Source organism: Zingiber officinale, chromosome 1A (genome assembly GCF_018446385.1).
Source record: "Zingiber officinale cultivar Zhangliang chromosome 1A, Zo_v1.1, whole genome shotgun sequence".
NCBI lineage: Eukaryota > Viridiplantae > Streptophyta > Magnoliopsida > Zingiberales > Zingiberaceae > Zingiber > Zingiber officinale.
Window position 1 is genome coordinate 147,921,063 of NC_055987.1, and position 12,335 is coordinate 147,933,397.

Consider the following 12,335-nt stretch of genomic DNA (forward strand, 5'->3'; position numbering starts at 1 on the left):
TTAACTTTTCTTTTTCGTACCATGTCTATAATGAGAACAAATCTAGCATGGGTCGCCACTTCACTCAGACAGTCCTTGAAGGGGGGCCGTCATGCTGTCCACTAGAGTAGAATTTGATCCAAACAGAGCAGCAACTTGCTGCTGCTGCTCCACGGGTCATTTGCTAATCGAGGGGCAGCTGCATCTATGCTTTGTTTTCTTTATAATTATTTGCAGTAAACAAATAAACATTGGTGGACTTTTACAGAGTACTAAATCTTTTGAGTCGAAGATTTGAGTGACTTATACACTGGAAAGACAAAAAGTGAAGCACTCGGGCCAAGTCCGAAACATCATCCATCCCACGGTGACATTGTGATATTTCTCTTGTTAGTGTTGATTGAATGCGATGCAGCGAGTGAGACAAGGCTTCGTCACCTTTTTTCATCTATTCCATCGCCATCACATCGTCACCAGCGTGCGTTGTCTGCAACAGCAAAGTAGAGGCAAGTTGCTTATAGAATTTCTCATCCTTTTCAAATTCCATTATTCGCTAAACTAATGGATGCTTACAGAAGCCATGAGCTCTGCGGTGTGGCAACACAATGGAATCAATCCTTCGGCCTTATCGTTCCCTTATATATACAGTAGGAGATAGCTGGCTCAGGCTCACCATTAATGCTGTGCCAAGAACAAATGGAGAAGCAGGACAGCTTCCTCGTCCCTAAGGTGAAGCTAGGGTCCCAAGGCTTAGAGGTCCAGTGCTCTTCTCCTTGAAACTTCTTAAATTGTTGATCAAATGATTGAATGAGATTATAATACTTTATAGGTATCCAAGCTAGGCTACGGTTGCATGGGTCTCAGTGGAGTATACAATGATCCAGTGAGTGATGAAGTTGGAGTGTCCATCATCAAGCATGCCTTTGACAGGGGCATCACCTTCTTCGACACCTCAAACATTTATGGGCCTTGCACCAATGAGATATTGCTGGGGAAGGTTTGATTTTGTTAATCCGCCTCTTTGGGATGGATTGGAAAATTGTGTGATAAGAAATTGGTTTCTTTAGTTTAGGCCTTGAAGGATTTGCCAAGGGAGAAGGTTCAGTTGGCTACAAAGTTTGGCGTTCAGAGCTTCAGCAAGGATGCTATAGTCATCAATGGGGAGCCGGAATATGTTCGGGCTAGTTGTGAGGAGAGCCTCAAGAGGCTTGGGGTTGACTGTATTGATCTTTATTATCAACACCGGGTCGATACGACCGTGCCGATAGAGGAGACTGTAAGATGCAATTCCCGTTACTAGGGGTGAGCAAAAATTCGATTAAACCGAATAAATCGACCGAATTTAAAAATTCGATTTGGTTTATTCGGAAATTCGGTTTTTTATTTTTAAAAAATCGATTAATTTGGTTCGAATTCGATTTTGAGTTTTTTTATTCGGTTAAACCGAATAGGCCGAATTTTGGAACCAAATCGATTTTTTAGATTATAAATTTTAAACCGAATCAAATTTTTATTAAGCCATACCAATTTTTTTTAAAAAAATCAATTTATTCGATTTGTTCGGTTCAATTTGTTCAATTTTATTGAAAATTCGGATCGGTTCGATTTTTATTGAAAATCGATTCAATTCGATTTGTTCGAAAAAAAATCGGTTCGGTTCAATTTTAACCGAATTCTCACCCCTACCACTTACCCCTAATTCTTTGAATATATAAAATTGAATCCTTTTGAAATTACATTTTTTGGCTATGTTAGGTCGGTGAGCTCAAGAAGCTAGTGGAAGAAGGCAAAGTGAAGTACATAGGGCTTTCAGAGGCAAGTGCTAACACAATTAGACGTGCTCATGCTATTCATCCAATTAGTGCAGTGCAGCTCGAGTGGTCGCTATGGACTCGAGATAGCGAGGATGAGATCATTACAGTTTGCAGGTATAAATAGCTCAACTCTGTGGAGATGATGAATGCATAAATTGAATTCTTTCTTGGCAGCTCAGAATTAAACTTAACGCTGTGATTTCTAGGGAACTTGGCATTGGAATAGTCGCTTACAGCCCTGTTGGTCGGGGTTTTTTCGCAGGAAAAGGAGTCACAGAAATCTTGCCTGAGAGCTCTTTCCTGGTGAAAGAATTGACAGAACTTTAGCTTTTCACAACTATGCATTTGCACTGCACATATCTAAAAGATGTTTTCTTTTCAGCATGCACATCCAAGGTTTACTGGAGAAAATCTGGAGAAGAACAAGTCTCTTTATTCAAGGTTGAAGATGTTGTCTTCCAAGCATCATTGCACACCTGCTCAATTAGCTCTCGCTTGGGTTCTTCATCAAGGAGATGATGTGGTTCCAATTCCTGGTAATCAAGCAATGCCCATATTAACACACCATAACCCAATTATTTATTTATTTTTTTTTGTTATTGATGGAATTTAAATTTTTTTTTGAGAACATTACTAGGTACAACTAAGACCAAGAATTTGGATGAGAACATTAAATCATTGAAAGTTAAGCTCGATCATGAAGACATGAAAGAAATATCTGAAGCAGTGTCCAAAGATGAAGTGGCAGGTTATAGAAGCAATGCCTTTATTGAGTCATTTAGTTGGAAGCATGCAGACACCCCACCTTTAAACAGGACTACTCTTTCAGCAAAGTAATCCCCCTTCATATGCTCTTGAATTCACTGGAAACGAGATGCATATTATGTAAGATTGTATGTAAGTTTCTTTTCTTTACTTGTATTAAAGCTTGCAGTGTCATGTGTGTCTGTTCATCCAACTTCATGCCAAGGGTTCTTGCTAATGCAGATGCCAGTGATTGGCTTACACAATAAGATACAGTAAACACGGGAATGATTCAACAAATACAAACTGACATGAATATGCATGAAACTGGATTGATATTGACCATTCCGTCTGCAAGAAGACCATGAAATTATTATGAAAAATGCAGAGAGAAAATGCCTGAGTCGAACAAATTCTAATAGGTGAGACCGTTATTGAATGATCTTTCCAAATACGGGTTTAGGCTGTTCTATTGTATTGTATTCATGATGTGGTTCTTAGGAAGAATAGGCTTACAAATTCCATCCTCCTCTTTGGTTCCTACGTCTAGCAGATCCTCACAAAATTCCATCATCAGATCACCATCTAACTTGATTTCTGGCAGCCTGACTTCTTGTTAATCCTCATTCACAAATCACAAATCCCTGCATCTTAACGGTCAAATTCTTAAAACATAAGGCATCTATCCTTCTCATTCACAAATCCCTGCATCTTAACGGCCAAATTCTCAAAATCTAAGGCTTCTATCCTTCTCATTCACAAATCACTGCATCTTAACGGCCAAATTCTCAAAATCTAAGGCCTCTATCTTTCTCATTCACAAATCCCTGCATCTTAACGACCAAATTCTCAAAATCTAAGGCCTCTTAAACATGGAAAGCTTGTGAATTGTGTTCAATTTAGTGGGAATGTCAAGCTTTTAAATACCTCTGCCATGGACATAGTTGGACAGTTGTGAGATCAATAACTTAAATAGTGCGAATATAAGCATGAAGATAGTCACATTACCTGTCTTTGATGCCCAGTTGTGTCATCTGTCTGATGAAGATTATCTTTCCTCATCTGATGAAGACTTATCTTTCCTCATCTGCTAACATAGATAGGACAAGAATGGGTTGAAAACAAATGCAATCCTCAGGCTAGATCAGACTGGGACTAGAACTTTATATGCATCCTGATGGTTTACATTCTAATCACATGACATGGAAAAGCTATATATATAACCCACAAGCAAGATAAGAGTGTAGCAAACATTTTACCATCAACAACTTACTCTGATCAAAACTATACCTCCTTAACTCATAACATTAGTAGTGAATCGGATGAAAAATTTATAATCCATGAGTGATACCTTCCTTTTGGATTGCACTGGATCTCAATATGTATGTGCATATGTGCTGTTCATCTTGTCTCACCTCACCTTTTATGTATGGCAAGCAAGGATAGAAGTTTAAATCATTGCTCTTGCATTGCTGTCCCTAGATATGAATAAATTTGTGACTCTTCCTGTCCCACTGCGAGTGTGAGAGTGTGCACATGCTAACAAAGATGGTATATTTGGTACAATGAAAGGTGAGTTTACCAAATAACAGTGTTTGCACAAGAATACAAGAGCAAAGATAAAGTTCAATTGGCTGCTGTCTTCAATTGTCATACCTAGATAGGACTGGAAATGCATATAAAGAGACTGAGATTTATGCAATGCCCATTTCAAGAATACAGTTGCAATTATTAAGATATGGTTTAGAAAAATAAAGCTAGATCACAATGCATCAAACTTTCCATATTACTTTCCAAAACTTAAACTCATTTTTTATAGCCATTATTTGAGCTTATGAAGGTATTAACACCCAGCTAATATCAATAGTAAATCGGAACCATCATATTAAAACTACCACAAAGTTAACGTCCAATTTAATGCACATTTTTATTATAGATTATATCTAGATACACGGTGGGTCCTCAATTATACATAGATTATATAACCTTTGAGACTATAGAGGCTTAAGTCCATAGGTCACTTCACCCTTATATGTTCAACAAATCTAAAGCCCTGTCAATAGAAAGAGGTTAATGGATCTTGTTTACCTGAATCTTTGAGCATGCACTTGCTAAGGCATCACCTACACATGCCAAATAAGATTTACATTTATGTAAAAAACAGATAAAAATGTAGATCCATGTCTACTATGGATTGCCTCTGAACTTTCATCTCATTTGGACATACCAAAATTTGAGTAGCAGCTACAATTCTACATGCATGCACAGAATAACTTATCCTAGAGCGCAATGATTGTACCGAACTACTGCAAGGAAGAAGAGAAAAATACAGATTGATCCAGGCTGTAGTTCAGGAGCAGCTGCATGGATCTGGTATATCATGTGGTATGGTGTGACATAGTATCACGGTTCTTGGCTGTTCACGCGCTTATGGAGCTCCAGCATTTCCTGGTGATTTGGATCTAATGACAGTGCAGCACGGCAGTCTCTGAGAGCACTTCCAATATCCCCAACGTGTTCGTAAAATGCAGCACGGAGGTGTAACAGATGAAGGTCAGCCTTGAAAGCTATAGCCCTCGTCAGCTCAGCTATTGCTTCTTTTTCCTTGTGGTTGTCCATCAGCACTGGAAACAATTCAGATAAGAGATTTGTGTGAGCAGAATGAGTTAATGCTGTCTGGACATGAGAAAGTTGGTGATAAACTCAGAGCACTATCAACTAAATTGTTAAACCGGCACTAGCATGAGTACAACAAAAGTATTTGGAAGAAATGGAAGGAGGATAGAACCATGCTGAGAATCTTAGATCCAAGCACAGAATTTAACATGGTAATCAAATCCTACATCCACTAAAAGAGCTTTATGTCGGGAAGCAAAATAGCAATATTTTTCTCACCTATGCTTATTTGTTCTTTAATATAAATCAAACAAATATAATGTTTTTCTTTCTAAACCTAAGTCCGTTAATAATCACTTGTAAGAATAGTCTTAGGGTTAAAAAATTCTCTACAAAAAGACTATTTCAGATATGATCTGATGGTATTTATCTAAATAACAGTTGTGTACCAAAACAATGATCATTTAAATAAACACAAAATTTTGATTGTACTTAAATAAAAAATAATGATGTATGCACACATGCTGGGCACTTGGTTTAAGGTCATTGCACAACAATCTACTGCAGTTCATGGGTATCTCCTTTTATAACAGCACCATCAGGCCACCTACATCATGTGAGATGGGATAGGAATCCACCCGAAGTCATGATCATCAGTGCCCACATCACAGTAAATGCTATCTTTCCTATCCAGAAATAAGATTGAATTGCACAATGCATCCTTCGATCTTTTCATTATTCATCTTGAACCAATAATGTGTTAAAAGTCTCCAACCCAAATAGGTTCAAGGTGCCTTGATAATTGTGATCAAAACATGTCCTTCCCTTGTAAATCTCTATGAAGCCTTCTTTAAGAACATCAATACCTCTCGGTATCGAGAGCTAAATTAGAAGGATGCCACAATTATGAGGCATGTCAGGCCCAATCACAGTTCACATGATGATAAGTAGCTTGAATCCACATGGTATCATCAATAAACTCAAAAAGGTATAATCAACCAACAAATGCAACTGCTTCAAAGATCAACATATGCCAGCAAAAATAACTGTGAACTATCAATTTATTTATTAGCCTAAATTTAAGAGTTAATGGTTCTTTGGGACACCATTTAGCACTATTCTTTCACTGAAGAACACTTATTTACAATTCCTTTAGCATCTTTCTTTAGATACTAATACTCAAAAAGATTCAAGATAGTGATACTAATTACAAAGTTGCAAATTCTTATGAATAAATTTTGTTATTGATTTTGTCACATGAAGATAAAGAAAATGTTAACAAAAATTTTCTTTTCCTTGATGAATATCTACAGTGCTAAATATAAATATTTTGTAAAAAGGAAAGGAAAAAAGTGGAAGGAAAGGATCTAACCTGCTGCTCTGTATCTATATGGATAAACACGCAAAGGATCCAATTGAGTCACCATTTGTAGATCATCTTTAGTATGTTCACGTTCACAGTATTCAGACCTTTTCTCATATGCTGACGCGTTGTTTCTAGCCTTCTCTATTAACTTGGTCATTTCCTCATATGCAGCCTTTCTATCATTCTTAAGGAAATGGACTCGAGCAAGGCCTTGATGCGCCCGAGTGTGCTGGATTTTAAGGGCACTGATGTAACAATCAGCCGCCATATCTATATTCCCAGAGTCAACATATACACTGCCAAGATTGTTCAATGCCTGCAAAATGAATAGAGAAAATGAAAAGAGACTATATTTAAACCCTGAACACCTAAAATTGTTAAAACCATTAATTGAACAGTTTGTTAAAAAAATATTTAGATAATTCAGAATTCAATATGGTTACCTGACCCTTCCGAAGCCTATCTGAAGGGCATTTTAAAGCATCTTCAAGAAGTGAAACAACAGTAGCAGAAGATGAAGGATCAAGACTTGAATCTGCCAACGCATAGGCTTTCAGAAAGAAAGCCTCAAATGATCTTTGAATGGAGATTGACTCCTCCACTTTACGAAGTCCTTCTTCACAGTGACCAGTATCATATAATATCCAACCTTCATAAACCAAGCGTTCATGTTCAGTTGCGGCATGTTGGCGAGCTAGCTGCAGGCTGCGCATTGCAGCCTCAGGGCAGTTCAACCTGAATGACCAGAAACATGAGTTTTTTTTTTACTGTATTAAAGAAAACAAGCTCAAGAGTTATAGAAAAGATTGGTGAAAGCTTGAATTATAAAGCTTGAATTCTCATATAAGACGAGGATAATAAAATTTACCTAAGCAGAAGCAAAGACTGCCTGAAGTATAACACTCCTTTTGCAGCATCAGATTCAAGCATCTGATAGATTACTGAAAGGGAGCCTATGTCATCTACAGATAGCCATCGATCATATAATTGAAGCCAACAATCTGCAGTAGTCCACTGATCCACATGCTCTCTGACAAGCGTCCGCAACTGGCATGCAGTAACACGTCCTTCAAACATTCGATACTCAGGGGACAGTGTCAGGATGGCTTGGACATCACAAAGTGCAACTTTGTAATCTTCAAGTGCAAGATAGAAGCAAAATCGCAGTTCTAAACATTCCAAAGAAAGCTTGAACCCTAACAGTAGATTAATTTCTGCCAGAGCAAGTTTGGCATCTTGTTTTCTCATGAAAGAAGCTGCTCGATACATGTATGGGAAAGTGAGAGTAGGATCCAACTCCGTTGCCTTATCAAGATCCTCAAGCTTCTTATCACCTTCACAATATAGAGCTCTCTCCTGGTACATCCATCCTAGTGGTTGATAGGAAGATATCACAGAGCTAAGTTTCTCATATGAAAAAAGCTTGTCACCTCTGATGCAAGCCAACCTAGCTAAACCAGCAACTGAATATACATGACCAGCAGTAAAAGCAGCACTAAAGTAGTGTTCTGCTTCACTGTATTCCTTTCTCAGCAGCTTCACACAACCAAGCTGATGAAAGGCGACTTGCTTCTGCCCAGTACTTTCTGCCGATTCCACCAACTTCTCTAAGAAACATACTGTGTTATCTGACTTTGGATTGATGTTCATTGTGACTTCACTTAGCAAACAATATAGTGCAAATGAAGCATGACTTGCCATGGTTGCCCTTTGTTGCTTGTTGACATTCAAGAAGGTTTTTATAACTTGCTCGTCATTCAAACATTCAGGAAGCTCTCTTAAGAAGACTTGCAAGCATGAAGCAGCAAGCACAGGAGCATTCTCTTCCATTGCACATTCAATGAGTTCTACAGCATCTTGCCGTGAAGAAACTAATGATGCCAAGTGCCTATCACAAGCATCTTTAAGTCTTTCACAACAGAATGTATTGGCAAATACCATAATTTCCAACAAAATTTCAACTGACAAATCATCTAAGCGCCCTACAACACTGAATTTAGAGACTGCTCTCATTCCCACTGGTGAGATACCATTCTCAGACAAGTCAATAACTTCAAGATTTGACTCTGTGAAGGATCCATTCAGCATTGTATTAAATGGAACAGACAAAGCTGCAATCTTTTGTCTTTCACAGGTTATAATCTCACCCTTAATCTGAAAGAAAACTTTAGTTGAAATCTGTTCAATTTCATAACTAGATTGATTGATTGTCTCAACAGATTCAGTAAGAAACTGAGAGGCAACATTAAGAAGTCCAAATTCTTGTGAGCACTTTCCACAGGAAGCAAGGAGGTCAGAAATAACTTCTTCCCCTTGTTTCTCATACCGTAGCCATGACCCATATATAAGTTTTTCGTGAACTGTACTAGCATTCTGCCAAGCAGAATGAAGACTTCTTTGGAGCAATTTAGTTTCCCCAAGTCCACGGAATACCTGAAATTGGAGCAAATACAGATTTGACCTTTCTTGTAGAGTGCACGTCTCAAGTTCTTCATGGATCTGAGCTAAGACTTCAACATAATCTACTGGCTTGAATAGACTGAGAACTGGAGGCTCGGCAACCTTGATAAGAGATTCACTGTGTTGAAAACAACAATCAGGCATGGTTTGTGTTAAACTGAAAATAGAAGTAATCTAAAAAGAAATATATATATAGAGAGAGAGAGAGAGATAAACATATTCTTACATGGAAGAAGGGGAATATGAAGTAGATTTGCAGTGTTTGCCTCTCTCCACCTGAAGCCATGATTGGGGATTAAGAGCATGAAGTTGTATCTCTTTGTAGGAGTCCGAGAGGAAGAAATTCCTCATTGCATAAGTGAGAAAATAGTTCCCAAATCTCCACACTACGCGGAATGCATAAGTGATCAAAAAGATCAGAGAAGAGTGAAATAGGTAAAAGAAAAACAGACCCACTCACAACAAGCTCTATCAAAGAGGACCTCTGTCCAACACTCAAGGAGATCCAAAAATTGAACACCAACGGATGCAATAAAAAAATCAAAAAGGATTCACAAAAAGGGAACCCGAGAATTTACAGAATCCAAAAGAGAAAAGAGGCAAGAAGCAAACTTTTCCCCAATCCCAATTACAAACCGCCTCGGATCCTTCACACGAAACGGAAGACTTCCCCAAGGTATAACAAAACGAGCCAAGGCGCTTCCTAGTCGATCTAATTCCCAGCAAAAGAAGAAGAACGAGAGCTTGAATACAGGAGACCGAGTAGAACAGACGGAGAAGGACCCCGACCACCGACCCTCCTAAGAAGCTAAACAGGAACAAGGATTTTGCGAGATCAAGACCCTAAAATGAAAGCTCTGTTACGGGCAAACAGAGGCGAATGAAGAGGGGAACCCCACAGACCTTGTTAGGTTCTAACAGCTCCGAGGGCACCCTCACGCGCGCGCAGACCCACAAAAATCGAGATCAACACGAAGACGAAGACGAACACGGCGACGCTGGGTAGTGAGAGAAGGGATCCAACGCCAACGTGCAGATCCCCGATCTGAGCTGAGATTCTGTGGCTTCTTGGGGAACGAAGGAAAGGAACCGGCGGCCAGAGAGAGATCAAGGGAAGAAATAAATTGCCTGTTTTTTATAGGCAAAAAAACAATAAAAAGAGAGAGAGATTTGCCTTTTTACATATCTAACCTTGTAATAGTTTATAATCACGTATTTAACCTTTCGAGGATCTATGACTATAAGCTTTCCAAATTCTAAATCACCATTAAAAAAATACAATTTCAATAAACGATAGTTTTAATAATTACATAAAACAATATCATCTAACAAAAGTTTTAACATTTAAACTTGCAAATATTAAGAATAAATTAATTTGTCAAATTGTTATTGTTTAAAAGATATTAAATAATTCAAAGGGTGTATATAATGCAATTATATTATACAGTTTTTAAGATTATATTACTAATAATTTCTTTTCATTCAAGTTGCTATGTTAGTTTTTTTTTAATTAATTCAAGTCTAAGTCCAACTAGTTCTCAAGATGATCAGTGGCACTCTAGTGGTTCTAACTCCGCGAGCATAAAATATGGAACCTAAAATTTAAATTCTTATTATACAAAAATATAATTTTTTTTAACAATCCATATATCCTGTGCCAAGATTAGAGATTAGTTACTTGAATAAAAAATAAAATGTCATCTTAATATTTTTTTCAAAACTGTTTCACACATTTTGAAAGAGAATAAATTACGAAGGGTATTTATCTGACAGTCTCTTTGAATTACTAAATATACAACACATGGATGATTGACTTTTAGTAAGTGATCCTTTTTATCATCTTTATTCCCCAATAGAATAATAATGTGCTTTGTTCTTAAAATTTATACTAAATTATTTTGCTACGTTCTTTTTGCAATTTATTCTTGATCAGAAAGCATTTTGAAAAGCCAAATAGTATCATCAAAAATCACCTTTTTTAATTTATTTCTATCTCGTTTAAATTGGCATTTAGTAGATGTTAATTTCTTTCTATTTTTTTTTCAAGTTTTGTTTGTTTGTTTACTTTCTTAATTATTTCCTTTCTCTATTATACATTGGATAAAATTTAAAGAGTATTCATTATGTTTCATCATCAAAATATTAAAATAACACTATATTATTATTTTTATTTAAAAATACTCATATATCAATATTATTAGCAAAATTGAAAAAAAAAAAAACACTTCATATCAAATATTATTATATCAAAAATATTCTAGCTTAATTTAAATTATTTTTAGAGATATATATATATATATATAAATAGAGAGAGAGAGAGTTTTGTTATGCTACGGACTCTATCCTACGGATTGCTACGGACTTTGCCATGTCATTTTAATTTTAATTTTTTAAATGCAACTTTTCCTTTTTTTTCTCTCGTTGCCGAAACCACGAACATCGTTCGTGTGCCAAGCCAGACGACCATCGTGCCAGGCGGCCATCGTGCCAGCCTCGCCGCCGGCCACCCGCCCATCGCCCACCGCCGCCCACTCCGGCCGCGATCAATCCAGATGCCAGGCGGCCATCGTGCCAGCCTCGCCGCTGGCCACCCGCCCATCGCCCACCGCCGCCCACCCGCCCACCGCCGGCGTGGTCGCATTCGAATTCCGGCACAGTCGCGTCCAAAGCAATTGGTTCTCGCCGAAACAATTGGTTCTCGCTGCTGACTGTGCTCACCGCGCCTCCTCGCGCGCCCGCCACACGCCCTACCCCGCCATCTGCCCACCGCCGGCGGCCTCCGGCCGCCTGGAGACACCCATACTATAGACCAGAAGGTGAACCCGTCGGGGATAGCGTCCGAAATCCGACCTCTATCGCGACGTACTGGACGCTCGCGACTGGACGTGATCGCGCCAGATTCTGGCGTGATCGCGGCCGGATTCCTGCGCGATCGCGGACGTAATCTGGCGCGATCACGTCCAGTCGCGATCGCGTCCGGAATCCGGCCACGATCGCGCCGGAATCCGGCCGCGATCTCGTCCAGTCGGCAGCGTCCAGTCGGCACGATCACGTCCAGTCGGCAGCGTCCAGTCGCAAGCGTCCAGTCCGAAATCCGGCACGATCGCGTCCAGTCGGCGCGGTGAGCGTTTCGTTACAGCGAGAAGAAGAAGAAAACAATTAAGAAAGAGAAAATATTGCATTTAAAAAATTAAAATTAAAATGACATGGCAAAGTCCGTAGTAATCCGTAGGATAGAGTATATATATTCTAAAATGACGGTGGCTCTTTTAATTTGTTTTCATTTCATTGACCACGACTTGAATATAATATCTAAATGAATACAAAGTCTACAGCCCACTGCAAAGCTACTTATT

At 38.6% G+C, this 12,335-nt stretch overlaps 2 protein-coding genes across 4 annotated transcripts; one reads left to right on the forward strand and one right to left on the reverse strand.

Moving 5' to 3' along the window:
• The first annotated feature begins 521 nt into the window (after positions 1–521).
• LOC122037910 (perakine reductase-like) lies at positions 522–2,933 on the forward strand. Of its 2 annotated transcripts, none has more exons than XM_042597386.1 (7): positions 522–708; positions 809–976; positions 1,052–1,255; positions 1,735–1,907; positions 2,000–2,096; positions 2,176–2,329; positions 2,431–2,933. In XM_042597386.1, the coding sequence occupies exons 1-7, from the start codon at positions 658–660 to the stop codon at positions 2,628–2,630; spliced, it is 1,047 nt and encodes a 348-aa protein (XP_042453320.1). In that variant the 5' UTR covers positions 522–657; the 3' UTR covers positions 2,631–2,933. The 2 variants fall into 2 exon arrangements, with proteins under 2 accessions (XP_042453320.1, XP_042453319.1); XM_042597385.1 differs by having other exon boundaries at positions 522–735; positions 2,431–2,932.
• Positions 2,934–4,624: 1,691 nt separating this feature from the next.
• LOC122037909 (ETO1-like protein 1) lies at positions 4,625–10,101 on the reverse strand. Of its 2 annotated transcripts, XM_042597384.1 has the most exons (6): positions 9,883–10,101; positions 9,206–9,365; positions 7,388–9,097; positions 6,963–7,254; positions 6,526–6,835; positions 4,625–5,161 (listed from the first exon to the last, which is right to left on the reverse strand). In XM_042597384.1, the coding sequence occupies exons 2-6, from the start codon at positions 9,328–9,330 to the stop codon at positions 4,941–4,943; spliced, it is 2,658 nt and encodes an 885-aa protein (XP_042453318.1). In that variant the 5' UTR covers positions 9,331–9,365; positions 9,883–10,101; the 3' UTR covers positions 4,625–4,940. The 2 variants fall into 2 exon arrangements, with proteins under 2 accessions (XP_042453318.1, XP_042453317.1); XM_042597383.1 differs by having other exon boundaries at positions 9,206–10,101.
• Between the last annotated feature and the right edge of the window lie 2,234 nt (positions 10,102–12,335).